At 39.0% G+C, this 18,214-nt stretch overlaps 1 protein-coding gene across 1 annotated transcript; it reads left to right on the forward strand.

Moving 5' to 3' along the window:
- The first annotated feature begins 139 nt into the window (after window positions 1-139).
- Window positions 140-16,756, forward strand: LOC106109960. Its single transcript, XM_013291617.1, has 41 exons — window positions 140-310; window positions 716-968; window positions 1,557-1,676; window positions 2,012-2,127; window positions 2,380-2,513; window positions 3,268-3,442; window positions 3,518-3,682; window positions 3,797-3,943; window positions 4,038-4,265; window positions 4,432-4,487; window positions 4,562-4,694; window positions 4,984-5,121; window positions 5,275-5,404; window positions 5,489-5,634; window positions 5,773-5,909; window positions 6,000-6,130; window positions 6,232-6,367; window positions 6,490-6,607; window positions 6,682-6,798; window positions 6,902-7,033; window positions 7,206-7,284; window positions 7,362-7,492; window positions 7,586-7,743; window positions 7,814-7,996; window positions 8,067-8,224; window positions 8,295-8,418; window positions 8,490-8,650; window positions 8,781-8,927; window positions 9,178-9,319; window positions 9,434-9,569; window positions 9,753-9,952; window positions 10,114-10,279; window positions 10,677-11,023; window positions 11,100-11,226; window positions 11,403-11,583; window positions 12,101-12,210; window positions 12,855-12,986; window positions 13,207-13,380; window positions 13,657-13,735; window positions 13,875-14,002; window positions 14,077-16,756. The coding sequence occupies exons 1-41, from the start codon at window positions 197-199 to the stop codon at window positions 16,681-16,683; spliced, it is 8,496 nt and encodes a 2,831-aa protein (XP_013147071.1). The 5' UTR covers window positions 140-196; the 3' UTR covers window positions 16,684-16,756.
- Window positions 16,757-18,214: the final 1,458 nt, after the last annotated feature.

Below are 18,214 nucleotides of genomic sequence, written 5' to 3' on the forward strand. Positions count from 1 at the left end.
AATGTGAAAATATATACTCTTTTCTTTTTTTTAAACATTTATTACGTGAAAATACTACGAATGAGTTTTTAAATAGAATACAAAAAGCCTTCTTGTCAATAACGCCAGATTTCTTTATTTATTTCTAGAAAATGTCAAAGTATATTTTTTTTCATTCAATATATTGGTTGTTTATATTTTAACGTATAATGGATGAATGGATTTAAGTATAATAAGTTACGATACAACAATGGCTTCTAATATCAGTTTAAATAAAGGATATCCCGTATCTAGAGATGTGGAGTATCAGTCTAGGGTGCAAGAAAATCAGGTAAAATACTTATTTCAGAATTAAATGTAGCTGCAAACACTCAGGGCCTGTCCCTCCAAATTGTTAATTGTCTGATTACGACCCGACGTGAAAATATGTGATGGAAATATCGGATTTTAATCCCTTATCTGATAATGACGTCATTTTTAAGCTATCTGAGCCTCTATCAGCCAGTGGTGGGACAGGCCATTAGTCTTTAGGGTTAGTTAAGAAAAAAATCAGATTTTAGGAGTATAAGGAGTAAGAAGGAAGTCCTTTTTTCCTTTAAAAGCATTTCCAATGACAGAGAATAAGTCATTGTTGAATATTTCTCCCTTTGACTTATTAAAAAAAATGAAGTAGAATCACTTTGGACTAACGTCGAAAGTCAGCTTGCTTCATTGTCATTAATGTTTCACCTTCCAGATGGAATATCCCCTGTGGTGGAGTAAGAAGCAAATAATCGAAAGCTTCCAGAACTGTCCCGAGGACACGGCGTGGAACATTTTTATATGCAGCTTCGTTCTGCTGTCGATTGTGTTCTTATATTTGGATTTTATCCCGTACTATGACATTATAGACCTGTCTTATAACGTGGTATATGCCGTCCACGTGCTCGGCATCGCCTACAATCTATACGTGAATAGAGAGAATATCGAAATCACTTGCTGTACTATTTGTAAGTTTTATCACAGTTCATGTTCTTTGACGATATTCTATCTGTGATATTTTACTTAATTCTTTATCGTTGAATAGTTTTCATAACACAATGAATCTTGAATTAAAACAACTAAAAAATTTACTTATGTTACTATCTCCTGAATTGGTCTAGCCGGCTGGAGGTTTCCCTGAACAAACTCGGATGTGGACAGACTGACCAATTGGCGGACAAAAAAAATGTTTTTTTTTAAGTAACGCGTATAGTTAATGTGTACGAAAGGCAATATGCATATAACGCCAAATTGTACCAAACTTTTTTTAAGTATACTATCGATTCGATCGATTTTTGACTTTTTGACCTTGAGAAGCAACGAGATACTTTGTTGTTGTTTTTTACATCGAAGTGACACCTGAGCGTATGATATGAATGGAATATGACGATTGACGTCAATTGTCTCATGACAACTCCGGTCGCGTTTTAGCCGCTCGGAAATGGTCGTAATTTTATTTTATTATTTTTAGCTCAATGGTTGAATATCTTCGCGTCAATTTTATTCTACTTTTAGTAACTGTAGATTTATTCTAATTGTAATCTTTTTTGTTTTAGTTGCGTTCTTCATCGATTGTACAACTTACTTCCATTACTTTTTAACGATACCTTTGTACCCGAATGAGAGCAAATTGACAGCTTACTATCTCCGAGTGCACAGGCCTATTAGATACCTTTGTAAGTTCTTAGTACTTATCTTAATTTTAACTTAAAAGTATTTAGGACGTTAGTTATGAATGTGGAGGTACACCGGTAGAGATAGACTTAGATAGAGATGGTGTGTGAAAGGTGACATGATCATGAAGGGAGTGATGACTGAGATGACAGATGATGGTTGTGTGGACGAAAACCCGGCGCGCCGACCCTACGGGAGTAGGGTAAGTTAGGGGAGATGATGCATTTTAAAGTACTTATATTTCAGGGGATAAAATGATGGTTTTTGTTATCTTGTATTCAGCCGATTATCTCCCTTTTTGTTTAAGTTTAGTTTATTTGAGTTTCCTTCGCTGCAGGGGCACTGAACGACTTTGACTTCAGAAGCAGCATTATTGGCACTACTCTCAAGAATTGTTACATCTTCTTGGTGCTGCGAGTTACGTGGACTATTATATGGATATTCTTTCAAAAGGTTTCCATTTTCAACTTGTTAATTTTTATGGAAGTCTTGTTAAAGTATGAAGAGGAATGAATGTGTTTCTGGACTTTTAATTTGAAATAAGCCAAAAACTACGAGGCCGATTTCAAAAAATCTTTCACTATTTAAAAGCTATGTTATCCGTGAGTAACATGGGCCATATTTTTAAATCTCTAATTTCACGCAGACAAAGTCGCAAGCTACAGCGAGTGTTGTAAATATAAAGGTATATTTTATTGATATCAGGATGTAGGAGACTACAAAGACGAGGCATTGCTGCGATATGACAAAAATGATATGCACGACACGGTGACCGACCGAAACGTCAGCCTCTTTTTTGCCGGCCTCTATCTCATTAACAAGATATTTATACCTATTGGGTAAGATTATATTGTAAACATGTTTTTAATTTTTTTTAAAAAAACACTACTAAAAATTATGAAGTAGAGATGCACTATGGAAATGATTCCAACAGCGGTAGAGCCCGCTTTAACATCTTCGCACGAATGGGCCGGCTCGCCCGGTGTAATACCACGACCACACAGAAGATAGACGATAGTGTGGTGCCGGAGGCCTAATTTTAGTCCCTTTCCCTTTTTACCCTTTTCTTAAGAGGAAGGGATGGAATGGAAAAGTGGATTTGACGGTGGAGGAGACGCATAGGAAGAGGAAATAACCTCTGTATGCGCGTTTCCTTCACCGTCGATTAAGGGTAGGCAACGCATCCGCTATTGCGAATGTCTATGGGCGGCGATCGCTTTGCCTTTCGGCGGTTTCAGGTGACCGCTTGCTCGTTTGCCACCTTGTAACATAAAAAAATGACGTAATAATCGCAGTCTAAATAATTGGATAGCACGTCTAAGACCGCTTTAAACATTAAAAAAATGACACTCATGCATAAATGTTCGCCACCCCTGGTCTTGAGTAATCGTTTGATTTCTCTTTCTGTTTGTTACCTATATGGTAGGTAAATGACTTGCTTGCTTACGATCTCATCTTATGAGAAGTAGTTTAGTCCAAAGATGGTTCAACAAATCTGTTTAGTAACAGCCTCTTAACAATCTGTCTGAAGGTACTTCGAAGCTTCAAAAATAAGCGATAGTTTCTGTAGTATAACGAAATTCATATTCCTAGAGCGACGCGTCATCCTCAGTCTGACTTTGAGCGGGTGCTGGCGCTGTTCATAACGATTTCGGGATGTCTGACGATGATCGGGTCGGCGGTTGCGTCTCTTTCCCTGGCGATTGGTATCTACATGCGACCCGAGGAGGCTTTCAGAGCACGGTATAGACTGATCATGAGGGACATGGTAAGTGTACTTTTGTGAACTTGATATAAAAGAAAGAGTGTTTTATAGTTCAGTGCCTTATTATCTTGTTTGTAGAAAGAGTCAAATGTGCCGCGCAGCCTGAGCAAGAAGGTGCTGAAGTTCTACAAGATGTATTGGCATAAGATGCGTGCAGTGTCCAGTACGCAACTTCTCCCCGCTTTCCCTCCATGGCTACCTTCCGTCGTTTACACCGATATTTACTTTAAAGCTACGCAAAAGGTTAATAATTTGCGATGGCATTTTGCGAAGAATATGTTCAGTAGATGTCGCGTTAATTGTTTCAGTTCTTAATTTACTTTGTTCTTCACATTTTCAACGTTTTCTTCTGTCCAGAGCCGCATCTTGTGCGACCTGTCGTACAGCTTTCTATGCGAAGTGGCTAAAACTATGCAGACGCTGCACTACATCCCTGGTGACGTTATCATCAAGCGCTCCACCAGGAAGTCTTCCATCATCTATATTACTTACGGAGATGTTGAGGTATGATAACGACTTGACTACATACTCTGTCCTTTATTCCTTTTATGATCATGTTGTTCAACTCTAATGACGTAAGATTTGTGACTGATGGCAGATGCTTACCGCGGAAGATGATAGTACGGCAGTGCTGCGCCTGTCACGGGGCTCTGTGCTGTCAGCGTGCGCGGGCTGCGCGCCGGCAGGCTGCGGCAAGGCGCACGTGGAGGTGCGCGCCGCCACCTTCTGTACAGCTCACCTGCTGCACGCGCGCGATCTCTGGCGCACCGCCCTCAAGTACGGAAAAGACAACGGACAGGCGGCTATCATACTCGCATCGTTTTATGTATGCTAAAATGTTGATCAATATTTTATTGTTCGTTTGCTTTAAACGGTAGAAGGAAGCAAACTGGCAGAGTTTCATGTGCTTTTTGCTTGCTACTTCCGTGACTTCAAATCTCGCGATGAAAATTATTTAGTTACGTCGATTAATAAATGTACTTTATTTACAGGAGCATTTTGAAAAAGTCAAAAGGCATTATTATCTAAAAACACCCGAACAATCGCTGTAAGAATAACTATTGTACATTATGCAATGCAGTATTGATAGGCAGTATGGCTGAGGTGATATTGTTCTGGCAGGTACAAGAGCAGTATCCGCGAGTTCAAGCGCAACCTGATGAGCCTGCAGGAGAGCCGGGATGCGTCGGGCGCGTTGCTACTGGCGCGCACCGACATTATGCTCGACATCGCCGGCTGCTACATTATGAGAAATGTTAGGTTTTTTTTACATCATGAATCCGCCAAAATGGCGCAGCGAGCGCTGCCCATAGACATTCGTAATAGCGGATTAGAGAGAATAAATTTGGGCCTCTGGCACCACACTCATGAGACGAAACGCGGAATTGCTCTCACTTTACGCCTGTCTTTTGTGCGATCGTGATATTACACCTAGTGAGCCGGCCCATTCGTTCGAAGATGCTAAAGCTGGCTCTACCGGAGCCTTTTTACGCTATAGAATTTATTCTTGCTATCATCCTGGTATAATTGCTATCTTCGGTTAGAGAGCTGATGCATCCCTGATGGACGAGTCTGATGATATCTGTCTGCGTGCGGTGTTTCCCTGCATTCTGCAGCCGCGCTCCGTGTTGCTTACTGTCTGGAACTCCTTTGTTTGCTGTGTTATCGTCGCTGTTTGTTTTGTGAGTTTCTATTACTTATACATTGTTGTTGGAATAATGGATGATAGTTTTCTTTTTTTTCATAACATAAGATGGCAAACGTGCTTTTAAGCTTGAGGTATTTATGTCAGAAAGTAGCCTGTGTAATTGTTTTTTACAAATATCTTGTTCCAGACACATCCGTACTACATCGCCTACAAGAGGTCTGTGCCAATTCAGTTCAGGTTCTACGACTATGTAGTGACTTGCATTTATTTGCTGGATCTCTTTGTCTACCTTTCAACTGGGGAAAAGGTTGAAGATGGTGTGTATTTCGAAAAGAATTTGACATACGATTCATTGTACTGTCATTAGAAAAAACAATGATATGGAACATGACTATTTGTAGGTGTTCCTATAACGCTGGCGCAGACGGCATCTCAACAGATCCGCAGCCACTGGTTTGTGCTGGACACCGTGGCTACTATGCCTGTCTTCGAATTTATACACGACGGACATTTCGCTGGCATCAACAAAGTTCTTAGATTACCAAAAGTATGCATTTTACTTCTAAACTCATGTAATAAACTAAAAATCAAATATCCTATTAACTTATTTTATAGCTAATTAAAATTGACGTCAGGTGATTTTTTCAATGCAAATATGTCATCAACGTTTTCTTTGTTATTGTAGGTGTTTCGCATGCTGAAGTCTTTAGAAGACGACTGGGTGTACTATAGTAACTTTCTCCGTTTCTTCTCCTACTCGTTGCTCCTGGTCATGTCGTGTTACTTCGTCGCCGCCATGCAACAAGGCTTTATGTGCTTCTGGTTGGACTGCCACTTTACTATACTTTGTTACACTTACGTCTGCTTCTACTATTCACCACAGAAAATTCCAAATTAAATTATTATTTACAGTTTCGGACACTGCTCGGTAACTAACCTGACGCACCCACCGTTCTGGGCTCATATGCCGCCGGACGACACTACCATCAAGAATACTCTCACCTTCGGGATGTACTGGGCCATGTCCCTGATCACCGTCACCTGTAAGTTGAAGCTACAGTTACATTTGAAGTTTCATCATATATTTTCTGTATGTTATTTATTACGGTGAAAAGATGTAATTTTTTCTTCTGCACCTGTGAAGGTCATAAAGAGACGGGCGCTATAACGGACTGGAACAATGTGCTATACACCATGCTTGTGTTAGAGCTGTGTGTCATTCTGCACATCTTTATGGATGCCGTCTACTCCGCCACTATCATGGTCGCCACTGCTCTAAAGTAAGTGAAAAACATTTTCATTACTGTTGCACCTAGGGTCTAATTGGTCCCCTTGGGTATCTTTTAGTGTGAGTTAAATTTAAAATGTCGGGCGTAACCATTGATATTTATCTCATTTATAGAGAAGACTACGACGCCAGCATCACGGATGTGACGAAGTTTTTGATCAGGAACGACGTGGACCCTATTCTGCGGCAGCGCTTTGTCACCTACTTGCAGCTCGGCTGGTACACCGACAAGGTAGTAGGCAATTACAAATTTTCTATCTACCTAAAGATATTATGCGATATCAGTGACATGTCTTGTTATTCCAGGGATATCGTATGACCAATAAAAAGAGTTCTATCTACTTCGACCTGCCGCCGCACGTGTACCAGGATATTGTCAACAGACAAAGAAGTAAATACATCCTCTGCATACCCTTTATGAAGGTAAATCTTCTTTGATTTATAATAGAACTTTAGTTGGATTATTTTTGGCTTCTCGTTTCCTTTAGTTTCTTGTCAAAGTTTCACTGTTTCATTCTTGTGACAGTACCTAAGTAAGGAGGACCTGAAGACTGTATCGAGTAAGGTCAACGTGTTTTACACGTCCCCCAATGAGATCCTCCTGAACACCGGTGATATAAGCAATGAAATTTATGTCATTAAGCAAGGGATTTGTGAGGTGAGGACTTTATTAGGTACGGTAATAAACCTCTTTGTAAAAGGCAGCATTAAACAAATTCAATGCATCAAATCCAGCAAATACATTTTTATTATGAATCTGACTATGGTTGCTAGTACTACTTATCATGAAGTTTCATTTTGCCGTTTTGGTATAAAGTAAATACTTCTAGATAATTGATCCCGACACAAAGCAAGTGTTCAATGAAATAGGACCGAGAAATCATTTCGGTGTACTGGAGTGTGTTCTACGTAAGTTGACATATTCTGTTGTGCCTTTCTAATGCTAAATGTTCCTAGTTCACTTAAGTAAAAAAAATATTTTGTAGGTCTACCGGCGTATTATACGGTGCGTGCAGCGACTCATGTGCAAATGTTATCGATATCACGCAAGTACCTGTTGAACGCAATCGAAATACCACAGATAAAGGATGCTATCGAGTTTGCTAAGGAACAAACTGTATGTTCTTTTTCTTTTGTTTTTAGACCATAACAAGAAAGAAGTCCTCTCAGCTTAAATACGTAAGTATTTACACTGGTTGTGTGTTGGCAGGAGTATAGCAGCTTGCAGGTACGACGGCAGCCCTTCCTATCATATACGCCACCCGCGCTCATCCCCAACGTCGAGCGGTTCCGTCTGCCTCGGAAGCACGAGCATGACCACGCTTTCCTACAGCCATTTAGGAAGCTCGGCTTTCTTTCTGTATTGAGGTATGTCTCATTAGTAACTGATATTGAAAAATCTACGTGCACACAATTTATCGTTGGTAAATTATCGCAGGTATATTTTTCCTCGGTTTACTATCCGTCCGGATAGCGAGTATCTGATGCGCGCGGAGTGGTACCGCGGCTGCTGCGCCGTGCTCTCCGCCCTCGTCATCCCAGGCTACCCCTACCTCAGTGTCGACTCTTTACCCTTCTACTTCACGCTCGTCCTGCTCGACTGCTCCGCATATTTCGATATGTAAGTTGTCTGACTGCCACTAAAATCTTTGGATAGTAGTTACTTTTTTCCTTACTAATATGGTTTGCAGATTGCAACGTATGCTGGTCGGGTACTACAACGAGAAGGGTATCTTGGTGTATCACCCTGCTACTACGGCCGACCACTACATCCGGGGTGCCTTCCTCATCGATCTCTTCGGTTGTTTACCGCTAGAGAAGCTCGAGACGGTCCTCAAGGAATTATACAGTAATTACGTTTTTTTACTGTCGTGCACGTGATAGAAAGAGACATAACTTGTGATTTGTTTGTGATGCAGAGAACAAGTACCGCGTGGCGGTGTCGCGGCAGTACCTGATGCTGAACCGGCTGCTGCAGCTGTACCGGCTGCCGGCCGCTGTGCAGGGCCTCGACCGCTACATACGCCGTGACATCGTGCTTGTGTTAGTATTTAAACTATGTTAATATTATAGCTGTATACAGACTAACTGAAACTTTCTTAATTATTTTCCAGTATAAAAGCGACGCCCTTGTTCCTAGTGCTATTGAATGTGATGACCTGTACTCTAGTATTCTACTCGGTGAACATCTACACGATAGGGAACCAGTCGGCGCTGCTGATAGAACCCCGCAACGACCGCGGCGGCTCCTGGGTCGAGCTGTTCAAAGATAACTGTTAGTCATACATGCTCACCAATGTTATGTCATGCAATGTAATGAACCACTACCGTTACACACTTCCACAAGAAAATATAAATACATCTAACGTTACACACGTAACTTTATACTACTAACATGAATCCAGTCCGCTTCAATATAATGGAAAACATCTGGGACCTGCACCTCGCCAGTTTCTTCTGGGTGACGTTTGAGGCGTCCACCACCGGCTACAATATCATCAACCCCAGCAACTACGACATCATGAAGATCATGTTCATCGGCATGCTCGTTGGTAAACTCAATTCCTGGATATATAGATAAATGAATTTTTATTTTACTCACGACTACATGCAGAGATGCACCAATGCAGAGAAAAATCACACGCCTATAAAAGTCCAAGTCTCTACTACTCTGGGTTTGGTGAGTTATTTCTGTGTTATGAACCGTATGATCTTTTTACCTTTTCGGAACTTGTTGCTGAAACCTTAACTACATAATTATATTTATAACAAATGTATTATGTAATAGCATAATTGCTTTAGCTGCATTGTTGACGACATACTTCTGCGTACGCATCATCAGCATCCGGTCCAACGTGAACAAGCCGCTGGCCGCTTTTCAGCAGCACATGAAGGATATGTCGGCTTTCATGCATAGAGAGAACCTTAGTCATGATTTACGGAAGTAAGCGAAAACTTTAGCAGTTTGTAAAATGATCAAACGTTCTATGACATTAATGTAAGCAATAAATACATGCTCCTTGGTGTCCAATAAAGATATTTATAAATTTCTTTTAAGAGATGTGCGTGCCTACTACGCCTATAACTGGGACAAGATGGGCGGATTGGAATACAGGACTGTACTGAAGCTTTGCGATCAAATTACTCTCCGAACGGATGCTATATTAGATATCTACGGTTCCACGTTCGCTATGGTAAGATTGGTCTTAAAATAAAGTCAAGTGGCGTAGTCGTTCTTGAGACTTTTTTAACTTTGTGGTACACAAAATCCGACAGAATTCAATTATGAGTTAAAATTACAGCTGCTAAACTTAAGTTTCTATAAATGTTCCTGCCTGTTGTCTGGTAGAGCATGTCTATAACTTTGTACATTTCAGTGTCCAATACTGGGTCAGTGCGACAAATCTCTACTCCGCCTCATCGGGCGCGCAGTGCACAGCGTGCACTTCCTCAAGCACACCGTCATCGTGGAGACAGATGACGTCATCAAGGACATCTTCTTCGTGGACTCTGGCAGCGTCGAGTTGACTGGAGGTGAACCTCAAGCCCCAACCTCTGTTATACTTACTAAAGGAAGGTAATGAATAACTTTAGTCGACTAAGACGTAACAGTAGATTCCGATACAGTAGATAGGTCATAAAATAATATAAAAAACAGTAAAAATTTAGTCAAATCTGTAGAAATCACATGTTGCCTTAAATAATTTTTAAGTAACTTATATACTCAAATATTTACAGTATATTTGGCGACCTGGATGGCGAGAGGTCACATCGTTCTGCGGTGTCGCTGGTGTCACTGAGCAAAGTACACCTCCTGCAGATTAATGCTAACACTTTCTTCAACATCGTCAGTGACTTCCCCGACGTTGTGCAACTTATGAAGTCGTATCGACAGTACAATGAGGTTTGTCACTTCCAGTAACTAGTAGAGAAAGCTAAGCTTTAAATACCATTCCGTTTGATATGCAAAATTTTGACTCATCATCATCTTCCTCTTTATCCTACTCTTAGTGGCGCAACAGGTTTTTGTCCACATAACTCTATCATACGTCATCTCAGTCATCACTGCCTTTTTGATCATGTCACCTTTCATGCAATCCATCCTCTACCAGTGTATCCTCCACAATCATAACTAACGTTCTTCTTGTAACATGCGATTTATCCCTCCCATACCATGCTAACCTTTTACTCCTTACCTTCTGTACCACTAGGGCTACTCTCAAAATCCTCTATTTTTAATATTTTATATTACTGCAAGTGGTTAAAGGACCACACCAACTTATTACTATGTTTTTTTTTAGAAATATATCATAGGAGATATGAATAAAGATCCCTTAAAAATGACAAGAGACGGAGCAAAAGACAAGAGACATAGTTTCTCTAACCTGCATGTAAGAATCGGCAGAGGTTTCCTCAAATATATCCGCGTGAAGAATGTTTACATCCAATCTTACCTCATCATCGTGTCTCTGCTCAGTGTAGTCGGTGACACATATAATGCCGGCTTTCAAGACAATAACATGTTGCTGGTCTTAGTGCTGTACGCACTTGATATGGCATTCTGTTTGAAGTTTTTAATTATCTACATACTACCTTTTGTCACTAAGGATGATGATGTTGGTAGCGGTCTAAGGACCAGAGTGCACGGGTAAATTACTATTTTAATTATGTAGCTTTTCAGTTGTTTGAATAGATATGGTAATTAAAAAGTCATTATTTGTAAGGTATTCAAAACTGGAGACAAAGTTTGACGTGATATCGTGTCTGCCGACTGAACTCCTTTGCTTCGTGAGACCCGACAACAGAGGGCTAATGTTCTCCTTTCTACGACTCAATAGGATCTTCAGAGTTGTAATTATTTGTTTTAATATTTTTATGACATCCGTAGCTTAGGGACGCACACACTTAACTGTACACATAGTCAGTGGTGTAGCAGACTCTTAGTACTTTTCCTTTAATCGCTAATTGCGGTACTTTTGTTCTAGAACCTTTTTAAAAAACTAGATTCAATATGAAGAAGCTTGCAGGTGACACTCTACAAAGGAATCTACCGACACCATGAGCGTCTGGGCGTGAATATGACACTAATGACAGTGTACACGGTGTCAATCTGGTTCTCCCTCTTTGTCCACATCACCTCCTGCTGCTGGTACTTTATAGGATATCTGGAGGACAGAGCCAAACCCAAGTCTTCCTGGATTTATAAAAGTAAATATTTTGTGTTATTTATCTGTTCAAACTGTTGGCAAATGAAAATGTCATTACAATTTTAGATGACTGTTTAAAAACTGACAATCTAACCTAAAATATGAATACCGTGTAACTAAAGGGTAATCGTAAATTAAATAGATAGTGTATAAATGGAATTTGTAAAACGCTTTGATTCTGAGTAAAATATGTGTGACAGCTTGCGCACAATACATCCTGTCGGCCATGTTGCAGCGCCATTTTGTCTTCGCAATGACGTAAATACCCGAATTTAACTTTGTCATGACAGTTGCCGAATCGTAGAATTTAAATTAACCAATATGTAGTCTGTAATATTTATGACTTTGTTTTGTTTTGTCACATTTTATAGCTGCCATACTTTTTTCTAATATAATATAACGGTCGTACGCGTCAGGTTAAACCGTCATAATGTGAAAAAAGTTTTCGACAAAATAAGCAATAATGGTAGCTGATAAATGAGCAGCTATTTGATTTTAACAACAGTGTAAACCATTAGATGACGGCAGTTCATGGTGCGATAACCGTTACCTGTGCTCCATGTACTTCGTGCTGATGACCTTCGCACAGAACGGAGTCGGTGATGTGTTGCCGAAGAATAGATCCGAGGTACTAAATAAAACATTACAGATGTTGGTTAGGCCACCAGAAAGGAACTGCGGAACGATTAGAAGATGTCCAGTCCAACAAAAGGATTTTTCCCACGTCGGAGTATTCAATGAAAACTGGTGGCGATGATAAACAGTGTGCGATTATTTCTGTCAACGTATTAAAAAACTATGAATCAATAATGTTGATAGACTTGTTTGTTTATGAGCATATGTACATCGAACACAATCAGTACAGACTCGTCGACATGTAGCTGGCAGGTTGACAAAAGCCAATGCATCAGTGACGCGCGCCCGCCTATTTATCCGCTCCATTCCATTCGTTCTTTCCCATTAAATATTATCTGTGTAAATTCGATTGACGTTTGAGTATGAGCATTGTTGCCGCGAAATGCAAAAATAATTTTATATTTTCATGCCAAAATAAACTTCTGGGTATAAATAAAGATATACAATCAAGATTATAATGGATAATAAATATTTTGACTTGTAAAATTGATATCGTTAACCTTGCAGTTTTTAGAAATAGTCATTTTTATCCATAGCTGAAACATCCGAACGATTGAGTGACGATTGATTTATCGCTCTATTATTTAAAACAACAAATACCCATACGTTTTTACTCCACAACTTAAATGTTTCCAGGTGGTGTTTGTAACAATTCTTCAAATAATGTCCGCTATGGTATTCCTGATTTATGTCGGAGAGTTCTCTAATATATTTCAACATCAATCTTTTCGTTCTTACGAATTTTTCTGCAAATATTTAGAACTACAGGTAATTAAAATTTAGATAGTAGACAATTTTAGCCATTACTACGTGCGAGATTTTTAGCGTTGATATTCTGCTTTCATATTGATTTTTCTACTGAACAATATTTATTAGAAACAAAAATTAATTCTATTGTTTTCACATAGTAAATATAGATGATAAAGTACTGCACTTTAGTAGTTTGTGATTATTTTCTATCCATCTAAAATATAAGCTTACATAACAGGAATATCTGAAGAACAACCGCGTCTCCAAGAACCTGGTGAAGCTGGTAAACAGGTATTCTCTGCACCTGTGGCGGCAGTCGCGTGGCGTACAAGTGCCACACTTTCTGAGGACCGCGCCTAATTGCTTGCGACTGAGGCTCATGTCCGCGGCATTCATAGATCACTTGACTAATGTAATACCTCTTGTAACTCTAGCATAGTTACTTAATGCCTCAAGACATTTTTTATGCGAATTCCTTGCACTGGCATCGTGTAATGCATCAAGGTTTCTCAATTTGAAAAAACTCTCAAAAACTTTTCTCAATTTTTTGTAACTTAAGATTGTCTAATGATCATCAAAATGATCGAAATCCTAAAGAACTTTAGTCTTTGTAGTTCTACAGTAAATATTTAACCAATGACTATAAAGATAATTTCGCTGCGTTGCTTTTTACGAAATTGCATTTCAGAGCGATGTATTTCAAAATTGTGAGCCAGCGTTCCTCAGGCAGCTCGTTGGTTGTCTACATCTTTATACCTACAATGAAGGTAAATCCCAGTTTACATCAATCTAGTCCAACGGGCGCTGACTTTGATTAATGAAATATCAATAAATAGAAAATAAACAGAAACAACTGTTGCGTGTGGCGATACATGGATTGCTGTTATTTTTTTAATATTTTTTAAGGAATGTTCGTGGTGAGGCAACATGAGATAACAGACTCCATGTATTTTATACACACGGGCCGAGTGTTGGAGAGCAGTGAGGAAACTAGCACAACAAAAGTGTACTATCTTGGAAACTGCTTTGGCGTGGTATGAATTTAAAATCACATAGTATTTGTAATAAAAATGTTTTTACATAAAGTCTTTATGATGTTTTGTTTCAGTTGCAAGGTTTAACACTTAATCTGCCGTATAGCCACTCGTATCGTACTATTACCAAATGTCAAATTCTCACATTGAACTTGAATGATTGGGAATATCTTCTAAACCATTTCCCAGAAAGCAGAAATTCAATAATCCCACCGTCAAGTTTTGACGATCCCAATAGAAGAAATAGAAAGGTTACGAAAGAAGAAAGAAAGCGTAAAGTTAATATCGTCAATTCAAACAACAAACCTCCATCAGGGAAAAGGGCAAGCTCAACAGAACCGATGGTTTTGAGGCCGACTGAAGACAAATTTACGGATCCAGGACCGTCTACTACATTTGGAAGTGGATCTTTCAATTTACCCCTAAAGGATCTAAATATTGGATCGACTTCGGCATCCGATTCCAAGGAATCTGATAATATAACTGATTCTGACAAAACAGAACAAGATGTTAAACCACTGATAGCCACTACAGATTTAGATAGTACAAGTCAAATACAGATGAGAAGTCCGACCGAGGATAAACTTGTGCAGGATGAACACAGTGAAACAAACACGGGCAGTAATTTACGGAGAACGGAGTCAACGACAACAATACAAAGTAAAGCTTCGGAGATGTTAGATATTGAAGAATTTAGCAATGAATCTTCGCAAGACATTGATAGCTTGCTTCGTCTGGAAGAACAACATATTACCGCTGACTTGATGGCCAAGTTTAAAAAATCTAGTAAACCATCAATCTCAGAAATCAAAATGGGCGATGATATTCCAAAGTCTGTTGAATCAGGTTTGATTATTTCTAAGTTCGATATGAAAGACGTTGATGATTATATACTTGAACGTCAGGAAGAGGACGGGGTGCCAGCGCCGCATCAGGAGGAGACGGCACCGGTTTCCCAACACGACACATTGCAACCCCTAATAACATCGCAACAAGGTATTCCGTCAGAAGTCCAGTCTACTTCACGGGCCAATAGGCATTTCTTTCACGTTCATTATAAGGATGACGACGAAGGAAAGGGTGCTAAAAACGGAACTGGTGAAGATCGTAGCAAACAAGATTCTTCGAGTGAGGCTTCAAAAAAAGATGTAGTAAAAGGAATCAACATTAAAGATGTGGCTGATACCCAAGATGAAGATATAGAATCTGTAGATATTTTAAATACAACTAAGGCTGCAGAACACAAAGATAGAAAGGAAAACAAAGAGCTAGAAGTAAAGGGAGAGGAAGAAAAAAATAAAGAGGTAGAAGCAAAGGGAGAAGTAGACAACACGAAAGAGGAAGAAGTAAAGAGAGGGGAAGAAAAAACGAAAGAGGAAGAAGTCATGATAGAACTAGAAAAGAAGAAAGTGGAAGAATTAAAGGTAGAGGTAGAAACAAAGAGACCCGAAGAAGTAAAAGAAGAGGTAGAAAAAAATAAAGAAGAAGAAGTCACTAGAGAACTAGAAAAAGGGAAAGAGGTAAAGGGCGAGGTTGAAATTATGAAAGAGGTAGTAACAAAGGGAGAGGAAGATAAAACCAAAGAGAACGATATTAAGGGAGGTGTAGAAAAGCCGAAAGAGGAAGAAATCAAGGGAGAGGTAGAAAAAACTAAAGAGGACGATATAAAGGGAGGGATAAAAAAACCGAAAGAGGAAAAAGTAGAAGGAGTGGTAGAACAACCGAAAGAGGAAGAAGTAAAGGGAGAGGTAGAACAACCGAAAGAAGAACAACTTAAGGGCGAGATACAAAAAACGAAAGAGGAAGAAGTAAAGGGAGAGGTTGAAAAATCTAAAGAGGAAAATGTAAAGAGAGAGGTAGAAAAACCGAAAGAGAAAGAAGTAAAGGGAGAAGTAGAAAAATCTAAAGAGGAAGATACAAAGGGAGAGTTAGAAGAACAAAAAGAGGAGGAAGTAAAGGCAGAGGTAGAAAATACAAAAGAGGAAGAAATTAAGCGAGAGGTAAAACAACCGAAAGAGGAAGAAGAAAAGCGAGAAGTAGAAAAACCAAAAGAGGAAGAAGTAAAGGGAGAGGTAGAAAAACCGAAAGAGGGGGAATTAAAGGTCGGGGTAGAAACAAAGAGACCTGAAAAAGTAAAAGAAAAGGTAGAAAAAAAGAAAGAAGATGTCACTGAAGAAGTAGAAAAAGAGAAAGAGGTAGAAAAAACTGAAGAGGATGATATAAAGGAAGGGATAGAAAAACCGATAGAGGAAGAAGTCAGGGGAGAGGTAGAAAAAACTAAAGAGGACGATATAAAGGGAAGGGTAAAAAACCCGAAAGAGAAAGAAGTAAAGGGAGTAGTAGAACAACCGAAAGTGGAAGAAGAAAAACGAGAGATAGAAAAACCAAAAGAGGAAGAAGTTATGGGAGAGGTAGAAAAACTTAAAGAGGGCGAATTAAAGGTAGAGGTAGGAAAACCGAAAGAGAAAGAAGTAAAGGGAGAGATAGAAAACACGAAAGAGGAAGAAGAAAAGAGAGAGGTAGAAAGGGAGAAAGAGGAAGAATTCAAGGGAGAGATAGATAAAACGAACGAGGAAGAAGTAAAGCGTGAGGTAGAAAAGGAGAAAGAGGAAGAATTAAAGGGAGAGGTAGAAAAAAAGGAAAAGAAAGAGGGAGAGGGAGAAAAAAGTAAAGAAGAATAAAGGAAAGACAACAACTCTGTAAACTCTATTGACTATCTATTTATATAATTGTTCTACGTAGTTAATTTTGTTTTATCTAATAAATATTTGTTTAAAACTTCAATTTATGTTTCAATTTAATATGAATTCATAAAATGTAGAAGTAACTTGGGAACAGATTCAGATTTTGAATACAATGTGGGTAAAATAGGATTAGGACATAAAAAATGATATCAGGTTCATAACTGATCTAAATGTCTAGAACGTCTATACTAAAATAAAGTACATAGCTACCGCCTTACTACCGTCTTGCGGAATCAGACTATAATTTGTCTAAATAATTTAATTAGTTTGACAATTCATTTCAAATTTAGTAGGGATGGGTTGTGGTAAAATCAATCATGCATCTTATCGATTTTCGATTTTTATTCTTATAAAAGTTGGAATCGACAGATTTAGAGTTAAAAAAAACACTGTTTTCTCACATTAATAATGACCATAACAAATAATGAGAGTAAATAAATGTCTACTACAGCCGTACATAATCGAATTGGATTTCGATATTATTTCTGTCATCGCTAAATTCTCTACACTATAACCAATACTAAAATTGTCCTATAAATTTGTGAATAAGAAAATAATAATTTTAGTTGAGTTTGTTAATTATTTAAACCGAATATCGATAGTTCAAAATTGCTATGCGTGTTAACGTGTACTACGGTACCTGTCTATTAAGTATGGCATTTAACTTTATATAAATTGAATTCGGTCCTTTATATGCGTCATTTATCAAACTAATCTAAGTTATTTAGACAAACTATAGTATAGGTTTTCATTTTTTAAATTAATTCCTATGTACTTTAATTAGGATGTTAGAATTAGATGCATTTACAATAAAAAACATTAGTCATTGTTCATTAAGGCCTGTGGATGTATTGGGGCAATATTTATCAATAACAAGCATCGATTTGGACTCATGCCAACTTGGAACTATTTTGGCGTATCGTTAGCGGCGAATGGCTTACGCTGACCCAAGCCCCAAGTCCGCAGATCGGGGTTATTTTCAACTGCCGATTCGCAAGATAACATTGTACTGATGCATCAAATATCTGCATGCCAATTGATTTTGACATAGTTATTAACCATGCCTGTTATACGTCTGATGTGAAGGTATTTATGCTTGTCTGTTGTGGAGTGCTTTTGATTGTTCATATAACTGGTAAAGACCGCTTTACATCTTAGCACGAATGGGCTGGCACACCCGGTGTAATACCACGACCACATAGAAGACAGGCGTGAAGTGTGAGCAATTTCGCGTTTCGCCTGCTGAATGTGGTGCCGGAGGCTCAACTTTAGTGTTTTTTCTTCCCACCATTTTTCTCATAAGAATAGGATGGAAAGGGAGCTTGGATTTGACGGTGGAGGAGACGCATAGGGAGGGGAAATATCCTCTTTATGTGCGTCTCTTCCTCCGTCAATTAAGGGTCACGTATCTGCTATTGCGAATGTCTATAGGCAGCAGTCGCTTCGTCATTTTGGCGGATTCCGGTGG

The sequence above is a fragment of the Papilio polytes genome, unplaced genomic scaffold (assembly GCF_000836215.1).
Source record: "Papilio polytes unplaced genomic scaffold, Ppol_1.0 DF820956.1, whole genome shotgun sequence".
Taxonomy (NCBI): Eukaryota; Metazoa; Arthropoda; class Insecta; order Lepidoptera; family Papilionidae; genus Papilio; species Papilio polytes.

Excerpts from the sequence above, each read along its gene's own strand:
- LOC106109960 (XM_013291617.1), top strand. The coding sequence starts at position 197 with ATGGATTTAAGTATAATAAGTTACGATACAACAATGGCTTCTAATATC. Across the intron at positions 3,944-4,037 it reads TTACTTACGGAGATGTTGAG|ATGCTTACCGCGGAAGATGA; the intron begins GTATGATAACGA and ends GACTGATGGCAG. Across the intron at positions 7,744-7,813 it reads GGCTTTCTTTCTGTATTGAG|GTATATTTTTCCTCGGTTTA; the intron begins GTATGTCTCATT and ends AAATTATCGCAG.